The sequence below is a fragment of the Salvelinus alpinus genome, chromosome 22, assembly GCF_045679555.1.
Source record: "Salvelinus alpinus chromosome 22, SLU_Salpinus.1, whole genome shotgun sequence".
NCBI classification, from domain to species: Eukaryota; Metazoa; Chordata; class Actinopteri; order Salmoniformes; family Salmonidae; genus Salvelinus; species Salvelinus alpinus.
The window spans coordinates 17,564,200-17,576,743 of NC_092107.1; the positions used below are offsets into that span (position 1 = coordinate 17,564,200).

General features: G+C 45.3%; 1 protein-coding gene across 1 annotated transcript; it reads right to left on the reverse strand.

Annotated features, from left to right (window-relative positions):
- Positions 1-1,090: 1,090 nt before the first annotated feature.
- On the reverse strand, positions 1,091-11,583 carry LOC139549149 (neutral amino acid transporter B(0)-like). The gene is made up of 8 exons (XM_071359309.1): positions 10,915-11,583; positions 4,716-4,758; positions 4,194-4,262; positions 3,886-4,052; positions 3,359-3,592; positions 2,960-3,154; positions 2,586-2,720; positions 1,091-2,377 (listed from the first exon to the last, which is right to left on the reverse strand). Exons 1-8 carry the CDS (start codon positions 11,442-11,444, stop codon positions 2,146-2,148), a joined length of 1,605 nt encoding a protein of 534 aa, XP_071215410.1. The 5' UTR covers positions 11,445-11,583; the 3' UTR covers positions 1,091-2,145.
- Positions 11,584-12,544: the final 961 nt, after the last annotated feature.

Sequence of the window (12,544 nt, forward strand, 5' to 3'; positions counted from 1 at the left end):
ACCAAAACACAGGCAGTGACAGACACAGTATGGATTTCCTCTCAGCGGTATGGACTGACCCGATCAACGCTGGACGGATGGGTATCACAAATGAGCGGACCACAGGACACATTGTCTGAACTAACCGCAACAGAGAAAGACCTGAACAGAAGCAGTAGGTACATACGCACACAAACAAATAACCGTTGGACAAAAGAAGAAAAAAAATCTTTCGAGTATAAAAAGCTATTATCAACAAATGATTAAAACATCAAATAACTAGCAAAAATACACTTCAAAATAATTTAAATAAGTCTGCAAATAAAACATTTTTAAAAGCTGTGCTAATGGTTTCGGTAAGGGACATGCTTCACTTGACGAAGGGAAGCCGGTTTGGAGACAATTTAAAAACAGTAGAACTGACACAAAAAGAGGATCATGTCAGAGTACGTTCCTACTCAGCCACTGGCCTCGTCTGCTTTGGAGCCCATCAAAAAGCAATGAAATAAAACACAAATTGATAAAATGGCTTACAGCCAATAACAATTGCTTTAAAAATACACCTTTGTCATAGAGACTATTTGAATTTCATAATTTCTTCCCTCTATAAATTAATTTGCCTCAGAGACTTACCCCACTCATCTTCCCGCGCTTCTCCCGAAAGTCCTAAGCCCCAAAAAACATAGGACATGCAACATCCTGTTACTGCGACCCCTAGCCTAGTAGGGCACACGGAGTGAAACACCCATAGAATTAGCAACTAGAACGGTCGTGAACCTTCTTATCAAGGTCCAAAATTCAGCCATGTTGGTCAGGGAGTTGGTCAACTAAGGTTTGCCAGCGCTGTGGTAAGACAGTGTAAAACAAAAATGATTGCTCTGCACTGTATGTGTCTATTAGCTATCTAGTTAGCCAGACAGTTTGAGGAATGATTCTAGAAATGTTTCAAATTAACTGCGAATATGCCAATATTCCATTTAAACAATGCAGTCAATCCACAGCCATACCACTGGCTCAAATCAGTTGATGATAAGACCGTAAATGCAACGGGTTCTGATATTGTATCATATAATAGCACTTACAGCTTTCCAAGAAAACAAAATCTGAGACATTTATGGTCTGTTTACATATATTTTAGAGGCTATGTATACAGAAACTGTATAATATGTTAATAATTCAGGGTGACAGCATTTCTATAGCACAATTTCTGATACATCACATGCTTTACTTCTCCCCCTGCCTGAGTAAAAGCAGGAAATACATCACCTATGCCTCTACTGTCATTAATTCCAATTAGACTGGTTTTGGATTTCTCCCTGACCAAGATGGCTGCCATTGTGTCCCATTATGGAACTGAGAGAGATTATGACATATCCTATTCAATTACTAGAGTGGGCCCTCTACGGCAACACCTCTCACACATTCTTGTAACATTGTAAAAAAGTTTGGACTGTGCAAAAACGAGAGATTGTAAGAACATGGGGGCCCTCTTGTGCTTGGCATAGACGCGAGCCCCGGAGTGACTAACTGAAATGACACAGTAACAGATTGGAAGCATTGACCAGAGCCACATTGGTGTGTGTGATTTTACAGCGAGCTCGTGTGAGAAAGGTCCTTTTTCCAGCAGTGGAACATCACTGAGGATTTAACTTCATTTGGTGCATCTTATGTAACGACATAGGAATCTTCATCATCTACTCTCACAGAGTGCAGTGAGATAATTAGTGTAGGCTACTTCATACACAGAAAAACCATACTGTACATGGGAATTGATATAGAATACAGGGAGATATTTACCTTTAAGTTTGCCTGCTGTTATAAATTTTGACAAAAATATTTAAAAAGAGAGGAAGTCAAGGCCAGCTCTACTGAACCAAAGCAGAAAAAAAAAATGGGAGGCAAAGGATTCCAAACTAGAGTCCTTAACAATAAAAAACTTCCTCATTAAAATCTGAACAGCCTCTGTTCACACTCTCCTTCCCCCTCCCCCCCAACCTGGTTCTCTTAGTCTATCTTAGAAAGAGAGAAAACACAAGGAGAAGAATTGTCTATGAATGGAAGTCAAAAAAGGTCCTCTCCCCTCCTTTCTGCATGGGGGGGGGGGGGGGGGGGTCACGTATGGAGAGGCTAGATTGAGGGGTCATCGATGACACGGTAGTGAACCATCTACATGACGGACTCTTTCGCAGAGCCGCGAGCCGCCGCCTTCTCGTCGACCGCACCCCTGCTCTCCTTCTCCCCGATGAGGGGCGAGTGCTCCGGCACGGCGGGCGTGCCATCCTCCATCTTTACCTCGTTTAGCTCCTCCTCGGGCTTGGCAGAGCGGTCCACATACCACTGCAGCAGCCCGGCTCCGAAGGCGTCGCCCTCCACGTTCAGAACGGTGCAGGTACGGTCACTGGAAACAAGAGAAATTGTCCATTCTCGGTTAAACCAGTCAAACCCAGGTTTTTCACCATATCCATAACTACGTCATGTCAATGCTGTGTCAAGTGTGTGAAGCAGACACAAACGGTCATGGCTGTTATGACATGTATATGACAGTATTATAGAGGCCTTGATGATGGAGGAGCCGTTCCAATAGAACTGCAACATGAGGTACTCACACGAGCCAGTCGACGGCGAGGATGAGGGAGATGTCGTTGGTGGGCAGTCCCACTGCCTCCAGGATGATGGCCAGCGTCAGCACGCCCCCAGCGGGGATCCCTGCTGCTCCCACACTGGACGCCGTGGCTGTCACTCTGACAGGGGGGGGGGGGGGGGGGACACGGGGAGAATTAGTCACTCAAGAACACAGCGTTTCCTAAAACCTCGCCTAGCAAGTTTGACCCAAGCTTTATACAAGTCTGTTTCGTACGTGTGTGTGTGTGTATACTGTAGCTAATACATCTGAATTTGCTCCACTTTACCCAACACAACTGCCCTTCTGAATCGGACTGGATTGAATCGAATCAAACTGACTAGAGAGAGCGGGACTCACAGGATGGTGAAGACTTGGATGAAGTTGAGCGGGATGTTGTTGAGCTGAGCGATGAAGACGGCCGCCACACACTGGAAGAGCGCTGCACCGTCCATGTTCACGGTGGCCCCGATGGGCAGGATGAAACGACTGATGTGCTTGGACACGCCGTTGTTCTCCTCCACGCACTTCATCATCAGGGGCAGGGTGGCAGAGCTGAGAGAGAGAGAGGGAGTGTGTGAGGGGCTAGCTGTAAATTAACTGGTAACATGTTGTTACATAGCATTGGAATAATTATATTTGAACTGCAGAGTAATGGAGTTGAGCGTTTTTTGGCACGGTATAAGAGCAACACTGATATAAGAGTAATTAAGGCTTATCATCCTCTCTAGTATTGTCATCTAGTGACTACAACCGTACCTGGAGCTTGTTCCAAAGCTTGTGGCCAGAGCGGTGAAGATGCCCCACAGGAAGGTGTAGGGGTTCTTGCGGGTGATGATAAAGTAGATGCCCGGCAGGACCAGCAGGCCGTGGACGGCGTGGCCGACGATACAGCAGGCGATGTACTTGCCCAGGCTGGCAAACAGCGTGCCCACATCCTCCATCTCCACGATCTTCCCTGCTACCAAGAACATGATTCCAAGGGGGGCATACCTGGAGAGAGGGAGAGGAGGGTTACCATTGTGAATTTGTAAAGACGCAAATACAATAAAAGTACGAAAATGATCATTTAAAAAAAATATGCATCAATATTACCACATGTGATGCTAGTACCAATACAACAGTGACGTTGGGCCTTTGAAAAACACAATTGAAATAACATATTATTCTAAAAATTACGAGTTGACGTGAAGGATAACAAACGCGGGGTGGCAAAACTCATATCACGCATGTATCCTCTCCCACCTCTATTCCCGGCAGTGCTGTTGGGGAAAGGACTCCCTTACCACATGATCCAGGACACCAGCACCATGGTGGCCTCGTTGAAGGAGTTGAAGAACTTGATGAGGATCTCTCCCTCCTCTCCCAGCTTCCTCAGGGCTACACCAAACACTATGGCAAACACCACCAGTCCTAGGATGTTCATACCGTCCTGGTCCGTGCCAACGGGAACCTAGACACACGCAATATCTCAGGTCAGCGTGAGTGATGCATTTTAGACGCGTTAAAACTGTCAACAGCCATAGGTATTAGAACGTCAAATGTGACATCCTATATAGATTTCCAACTCATTTTGGCATTTAAGTCTACTCGCCTTCTCAACTGTGATGTTGGGCAAGCCATTAGTGCCATTCTTGGTCACAAACTTGTAGCTGGTAGCGTACTGCAGACAGAGGAAAATATTTCATTAGTACACCGATGAAAGACATGTTCTGTTTAACTAATTATGTGGATTCCAAAAAAGCCTTAAAGGAATAATCCACACACATCCGTATTGGTTTAATTAGTCCACTGGTAATGCAGTCCCGACATGTTTCGCATGTCCGCCATCAAGTTGTCAAGATATAGGACTTTCAAAAAGCAAATTGTAACTTGCCACGTCATCATGATGATGCGTTTAGTGGTAAATTACAATTTGCTTTTTGAAAGTTCTAGATCTTAAAAACTTGATTGCGGACATGCAAAACATGTTGGGACTGTATCAACAGTGGACTAATGGGGGGGGGGGGGGGGGGGGGGGATACCAAAAGATAGTTTGAGTGGATTATTCCTTTAAGTCTCGGTTTCGCTCAGCCTCGCTCGTTCCATTATACGCGTGGCACAAGAAGATACTCACAGACTGAAAGGCAGCAGACACCAAGTTGGAGGGGAAGATGTTTCTGGAAGACAGAACAAAAGACACATTCAGTACACTACACGGGAACAGTGACCCATATGATGATCAGAAACCACAGCTAGAAACCAAAATGTCGGGGATTACAGGAAGTGAAGTATTCAGTCATTTCAGCGACGAGGGACACAGGTGCTAGTGCAGGTGTGTGACAGCCAGGGCTAAAATGTACTTTGTTAACCAGGGCTAAAATGTACTTTGTTTTCTGGTGAGTAACAGTAGACATGCAGCCCTGTGCCCTTTAGTGTGCTACAAGAGGTAGAAGTTACCATGGGACATTCACCTACAGTCAGTTGAGTTTTCCCCCTTAAATGGTTAAAGCTTGAATCCTTACTTGAAACCGTAACTAAGCTTTCTTCGCACCTCTGTTTAACTAAAAAGCTATGGGACGGGGCTGAAGAAATGTCTCCACTCAAATGCATACAGAGCTATGGATGCAAGAACTGACCCGTTTTAACCATGCTTTGATGCTATTCAGTGTTTGTTTACATTTATGTTGTAAAATAAGCTTATATATTTTGGGTTCTGATGGGGTCCAACTAAACGCATGAGGAATTTATAAATTAAATTCTTCAATAATCAACGGGGGTGTGTGTGTGTGTGCATATAAATACATTTATCATTCCAAAAATGGAATTTGGGAAAGGTAAACTGATCCTAGGTCTGTGACTAAAAGTTAACAGCCCACGGGATACAACCACTAACTGACCTCCTTGTTCTAACTTCTAAGCGATCTTTCAGGATTCCTTTATGCCAACTCGATGCCTAGAACCTTGGGCACCAAAATCTCACGAGGGAGCCAACCACGAGTGTTGTCATGTGGAAATAGCAGGGAGCATTTCAGTGTTTTAATCCTCCAACTGCCCCCAAAACTGTTGCTGCTGGGATTACAGGTCCAAACCAAGACCTGCCAAGAGGGGTGGGCAGATTACTGCTCTACAATACAGTACACACCTCAGTGGAGTTGCTGTACCACCCCTCAAAGCCACATATTGGCAAACATGGTGGGCAACTCTCCTCAGAGCACTAAGCCACCCCCACCCTTCCCTTTTAGTCAACCTCCATATGGATTTAGACTAATGAGGGATTAACTTCTTTCATGCTTTTATCCTGTATCTCTTTCTGACCTGGACACAGGCGGGCGGGACAGGAAACAATGCATTGTGGGATTAAACGGTCGCACCATGTGACCGAGGATAGAATAACTTGAGATAGAAGTTGCCCTGTAACCACATTTCTAGGAAGGTGACCTGTATCAGTAACAAACCCTGTCAATAAAAAAAAAAACTCAATTTCCATGCGTTGTTGCAGGACTTGGTCAAACAGGGAAAGGAAATGCACTCTCTAGAACCCTCTGTCGCTCTGGATGGGAGTGAAGGTTCCGCGGTAACAGGAAGCAAAGACGTTAACGTGGCTGTCAGATTTCCCCTCGACGCCCCGAGCAGCACAACCGTCTGCCCGCCCAAAACTCCGGCTGACCGGCTGACTCCACCTAACCCCTCCATTTCCCTATTTATACTTCCCGTTATGCCGTGTCATGACAACCCAATGCCACCACAGCCATTAGAGCTAAATTAACATAGCCACGGCTAGACGGAAGAACATTGGGTGATGGTTGGAATAGACAGACGGAAAAAGAGGACAGGGCTGCAGGTGTAGGCCTAATACACCCACCCTGACGCGTACAGACACACCCTAAAAACAAAACATTCGGTGTGGCAGCCGTATCTATGCCAAAGACCCAAGGAAGGCTTCTCTCGTTTCAGACATTGTGCATCTCCAGTCCTGACATTCTCTGCATTCTTATTTAGTAAGTCACTGCCTTGTTCCTTCCCTACCCCAGTCCTACAGAGATCCCTAATTGACGCGCTCCCTCCTCTCAAAGCGAGACTCTGTCCATGAACACTAAACTACTGTGAATGTGCAACAGCACTCATTTAAAACATTAACCCAGCTCTGTCGGGGTCCACTTTTGGAATGCGATGAGCGCAGACGCCATCCGTCTCCATGTCATATTCCTGCAGTTGACATTTTGCCATCAATGCTGTGTACACACTTGCGTAACAGCAAGTTGATACTGTATTTGCATATCGGTGTTTAGATTTACATTCCCGCGGGGTTCGAGTAATGAGCAAAGGGTCACAACGACACAGCGTGCCTGATCTTCTGGGTACACGTGGAGCACGGTGATGGGTGTGTCGTGTTTACACCCTGCTGGGTGGCGTAGACCTCAGCAATTCAGTGTTGTTGACATGTCGCTTTTATGGCCCGAGAACGCCTCTACCTGGTCAAACCGGATCTGCGACTGCGTGTGTAACGTGGCAACCATTACGGCGGCACCTTATTTGCATACCAGTGTGAAAACACACCCCATCCTGGCCCTCTCTAGACCTATAAGAACCCACGGGTCCCTCCTGGCTGTGCGTGGCTAACTGACGCAGATGGTAGACACCCTCTCAGTCACTCCTGAAATACTGCTCAGGGAGGTGAGCTAAATGCCACAGAGACAGAGAGAGAACGCATGTCACAGGTAGGAGGGGGGGGGGGGGGGCGCAGGCCAGTGAGGATGGCTGATGCAACACGCCCGATACCTTACCTCCACCTTTCTTTGTTCGGAAGCGTTATAAAATGATCCCCATTCAAATCCCAATGAATAGTACTACTGCCCTTCACTCTGGCTCTTAATGCCGTCTACACATGAACCGCTACGGTCCGTCGTCCTGTATGTTTGTCTCGGTGTTTAGCCTCAGGGTTAGACTAATAAAGTACAACACCGCCTGCATAGGGGCACCTGTGAACGAAGCATTGAACTGACAAGTGGGAAAGCAAACGGATGAAAGCCAGGTGGAGATAAGCAGTGGAGGCTGCTGAGGGGAGGACGGCTCATAATAACGCCTGGAACGGAGCAAATGGAATGGCATCAAAACACATGGAAACCATGGAAACCATGTGTGATGTATTTGACACCATTGCACTAATATTGCTCTAGCTATTACCACAAGCCCGTCCTACCAGATTAAGGTGCCCCCAACCTCCTGTGGAGATAAGATAAGGTAAGCAAAGTACAACAGGAAGTGAAGGTGAGTGAGTTATCGTACCCGGTCGGGAAATTTGATGCCTTGTTCCTCTTCAAACCTCAGGACCGGTTAAAGCCGGTAAGTTATTGAGGTAATTTGTAACTATGAGAACCGGCCACAACTTTTTGTGATATTGTGTTAGTATGTACGCGAGAGAACGGAGGAGTGCGAGAGGAGGGAGTGAAAGACAGTGTGTGCGAGCGTGCATGCTTTAAAGGGCTCCTCGTTTCCCCTGTAGTGAACCGCTCCTCGGCCCGGCTCTGCTTGTTGCCAAAACGGGACCCCGACAGAGAGTGGTCACATATTATGCAAGAGCGAGTTATGTCATAATGACAACTATAGGTGAAGGAATTACAATCCCATTTATAGAAGGATTATAAATTAACAATATTCATTGCCCCAATACCCCCACCCGTGTAATCTGGCTTTAACGGTTTTCCTGGACTCGGACCTAGGGATCTGGACTAGATGGAGGCTGATCACAATGAATGTTGATGTTTAGAGGTCACACACAATGCTGGACCAGGAGGAACAGAGCAACTGACTGAAAATAAAAAGGGAAAAAAAGAGCGTGTCATTTATAAACGATTTAAAGGTTGAGTATGAGGCTGTGTTTTTGGCTGCTTCCATCTGCCAGGGCAAAATAGTAAATCTGCTTTGCAAGCGAATTGTTTTACAAGAAATTGCTTGTGGAAACTGGCATCAACCCATACTAGGCTACATCAAGGTGTCTGGCTGCATAGTTTTAATTTAGAGACACTACACATGCTTCTCTTTATGAACCCAAAGCAACAGACATAGGCCTAATTAAGGTTGCGTGAAGAATGGGCCTCCAAATGGATGCAAATAGCCTGAGAGTGGCTCTTTTTAAATGGTGAAAAGCCAAGAGAGCTTTTCTGTAGATTGAGCGTGGTCTAGTCACGTTTCTAATCCTACTGAAAACACAGGGTCCTTTAAATTCAGTTCAAGCTCGGGAGAATAGGCCATTCTTTATTATCCCATTGTTGCATAACATGTGATCGGCTAAATGATTGGCAAGATGTTTAGGTTTTAAAACGCCTAACTAATCTAGCTTAATGACCTGATCTAGGACAGAGCGGCGGGGGGTGGGGTGGGGGGGTGGGGGTTGGTCACATGGTTTGTTAGCTTCTTGTGGCAGCATGACTCCCCCCGCCTCACCTATGATGCGTCTGTGGCGCTGGCATTTGTGACAGGTGCACGAATTGCGTTGACAGTTGAGTATTTCCTGTCAACAGTCACCCGTCAGGGGTAACTATGTAAACGCAAAAATAAAGGAGAGCCGCACACTCTAGGAGCTCAGGTGCAAAAATATTTAATTTACCAACGTTTCGACAGGCAAGCTGTCTTCATCAGGGTACAATGGGGCTCTCCTTTATTTTTAAGTTTTCTACTCCGCTAGCCAGCACCTCGCCTAAATAGGTGTGCGTTTCTTTTTCTTCTAAACTATGTAAATGCAACCTGATGCTTTGGAACATCAGCGTATTAAGATGGGTTAAAACAACCAAGGTCCAGTAAATAGTTTGTTATTAGGATATCAGTTCTGTCGTAGTAACGGCTCAATGCAGAATGCCACGGACTTTGCCACATTCCTAGTATATTTTGAGTACGTGCCAACGTGAGGCTTTGGTGACCAACTGTTCACCACTTCCTTTCTAAATCAAAAGACGTGGTGAGGTTTCTTTGAGAGTGTGTGTAGGAGTATGATCAGTGTACAGTAATAATGTACAGTATGTGAGGCACAAAAGATGAGTGGGAAGACACACAATCCTCCACTCATGGCTGTTTTCTCCAGAAGATATTATTTTCTCCCGGCCAGGCAAAAGGACTGCTCATTGCATTGTGCTCGAGAGCCTTTTAGGGCACCAAAGCAGTAGAAGTGTACATTGTAATAAAACTAGACTACACAACCATAATAAAAGGAATGCTAATCATTTTGCCCACTGATTCTGTTTGAACTTCCATTACAGTTCATTGACTGGCAAGACAGATAATGTAGAACAGTATTTCTTAGTGTGTCACCCCCAGGAATGGAAAAACGTATTCTGAGCATAGGGTTTTTTCTTGGCGCACATAATTTCGTTGGATGATGCTGTCTCAGAGACCTCTTAAAAAAAAAGAAAAAAAAGAAGCATGACAACGTGTGGTGAACCAAGAAAGAACGGAATGTCCAAGAGATCTATCCTCATCTGTGCCCAAAAACACATGGCTGGAACGAATTGTAATGTCCATGTTTGGAAATACAAGTGGTTGTCCCGGAAAGAAAGGGGACAGCCCAAAACCTACTCAGAAGTACTGCCCACGCCTACTACGACGCACGACAATGTTTCCTACACGTGTGTTGGTGAAAACATGACGCTAAACTAAGCACATGCACGTGTTACATCATATCGCGCATGTAGGCTAAACAAGTTGTAATTTTCTGACGATAGAGGGTTGGAATGACAATAGGGGACTTGACAGACTTGACTGACTGGTCAAGACACGCCATCAGTCGTTAGACACTGAACACACATGGCGGATTAACCTGCTGCATCTTAAACTGATGCAACTACTGCCCTACGTTACAGCACGAGGTGGCACTGTGTGTGGGTTTTGACAGAGGCGCACGACAAACGGAACCCCAGCCGGTTGGGGAAACTGTGGTTTTAATGAAACTGGATGGCGCGCATGTCGCAAACAGTCCCAGAAAGAAGGACTGACAGTCCCCTCTTTCAAATGTCAAGAGACCTTATTTGTACTGACCCAGCACGAGAGCACTAACAATTTTAAGACAAACTTGTAGTCAGACTGCTTGGCTCGGTTTTCTAATTCATATGCGGAAATGTATGCCTAATTTGGGGGAATAAAGCAACATCCAAAAGAACCCCACTCAAATTCAAACAGTGGGCTTATTAGCTTGCTGCTGGCTGAGGGGTCTGCCACGTGTGATCATTTAGTCATTGTGACAAATAAGGACGACCCCCAAATGGCTATGTCACATCAGCCTCTCTGTCCCTTTTGCTTAGCCTAAATCACCACCCTGCCACTGCCAAACATTTGAATCTCACCTGATCAGGTCCAAGAATGAGTCCACCACTTCTTTGGTCGGGGGCAGCTTGCCGTCATCCAACAAAATCGGCTTGGAGCCGGTGTTTGATCCGGGGGAGATGATGAACGCCATGATCACCCCGATTGCTGACGCAATTAAGGTGGTGACCAAAAAGAAGAGCATGGCCCAGCCGCCTAGCTTACCCAGGGCTTTGGGGTCGATGCTGGCCGCCCCGGACACCAGGCTGCACACGACCAGGGGGATTATGATCATTTTCAGCAGCCTGATGAGCAGTTCGCCAGGGAAACCCACGTAGAGGATCTGTGTCCTGCTCAGCTCCATGTGGCGCACGCCAAGTCCGATGAACACCCCGATGATCACCCCGGCCACGGTGAGAATCACCAGAAAGTTGGCCATGACTAACCTCTTGATTTTCTCCGTTGTTGTCTCTTTGGAACACTTCTTGTGGCCGAATCCGTTGGCTACCAGCTCATCTTGATGCGCCTCTCCGTTGGATGCCTTCCACTCCATGTTTATCTTTTCTGCCATTGTGCGTACCTTAAAACCTAAACAAAATAATTATATGGAGAGAGAAAATGATAGTCAACGTTTGTTTGACTATAGGATCTGTTAGTGTAGCTGTTGGAGTTAGTAATGAGCTTGTATTGTAGCGAAATGACTCCGGTGAGTTGCTGTGCTTCTCAGCCCGCAATTTATAACCCAACCAGCGCCCGGAAAATGCCGGGTAGCGTCAAGTAGAGGGCGGGCTCATGCAGGTTGGTGACGTCCCCAACCCATTCCTATTCAAACAACCTTTCTAGGCCATCTGTCCTAATACCAAAATAATTCTAAAATCAAATAGAACATTCTAAAATCAAATAGAAAGGGAGCAATATCATCTTACATTTTCGAAACCATAACTGCACAATTAACATAATTCAAATGGACAAATAAGTAAACACACAATGAGCAATTCAATCATGCATATTTTTCCTATGATTAATAAATATGTTTCAATGACGAATGAAATTACATTTGAGCAATTAGAAGTACACGTAAATGAGGGCATCATCCTGAACCTCGATCAGTGTTTCTCAATCCTTCATTGTAGCCTACCACTGCCCTAGATGACACGTTAGGGGTGGATTGCATCAGCATCCGTGATTCAACCTCTCTCGTTCACTCTCAGAAAAAAAGTTCCGGTAAGGGTATAGAATTGTTCCCAGGTGTACAGAAATATCAAAATACACATCATGTAAATTTCAAGGTACACATATAATCTCACATGGTACTGTGTGGTACCTTTTAGGGTACATGTGCAGATAATCTAGTATAATGGTACAATGTACCCAATATTTGTAATATATAGAAGGTACAATCATCCACACTCAAAAAACTGCCCATCATTATCATTTTTCTCCCCAGCATACACTATTGCCAGTTGATTTTTTTAAATTGTTTGTTTCAATGTCTGTGTTTTTGCATGCACATAGATTGATTGATTTTATGCTACACAAAGATAAATAACATACATTTTTCAAAACTAATCCAATCCTTTACTGAGATGGTTGTTCCAGTTAAGATGGTTTTGTTAGTCTTATTTATCAATTTATCTGACCTTGACAGTCATTCTAAAAGCAGGTTGCAGG

Bases quoted from the DNA above. Each gene is read 5' to 3' on its own strand.
- LOC139549149 (XM_071359309.1), bottom strand. From the start codon at position 11,444: ATGGCAGAAAAGATAAACATGGAGTGGAAGGCATCCAACGGAGAGGCG. The intron at 4,053-4,193 runs GCGAGTAGACTT...GCGTGTGTCTAG, and splicing joins CCAACATCACAGTTGAGAAG to GTTCCCGTTGGCACGGACCA. The intron at 3,155-3,358 runs GTACGGTTGTAG...TCTCTCTCTCAG, and splicing joins AGCTTTGGAACAAGCTCCAG to CTCTGCCACCCTGCCCCTGA.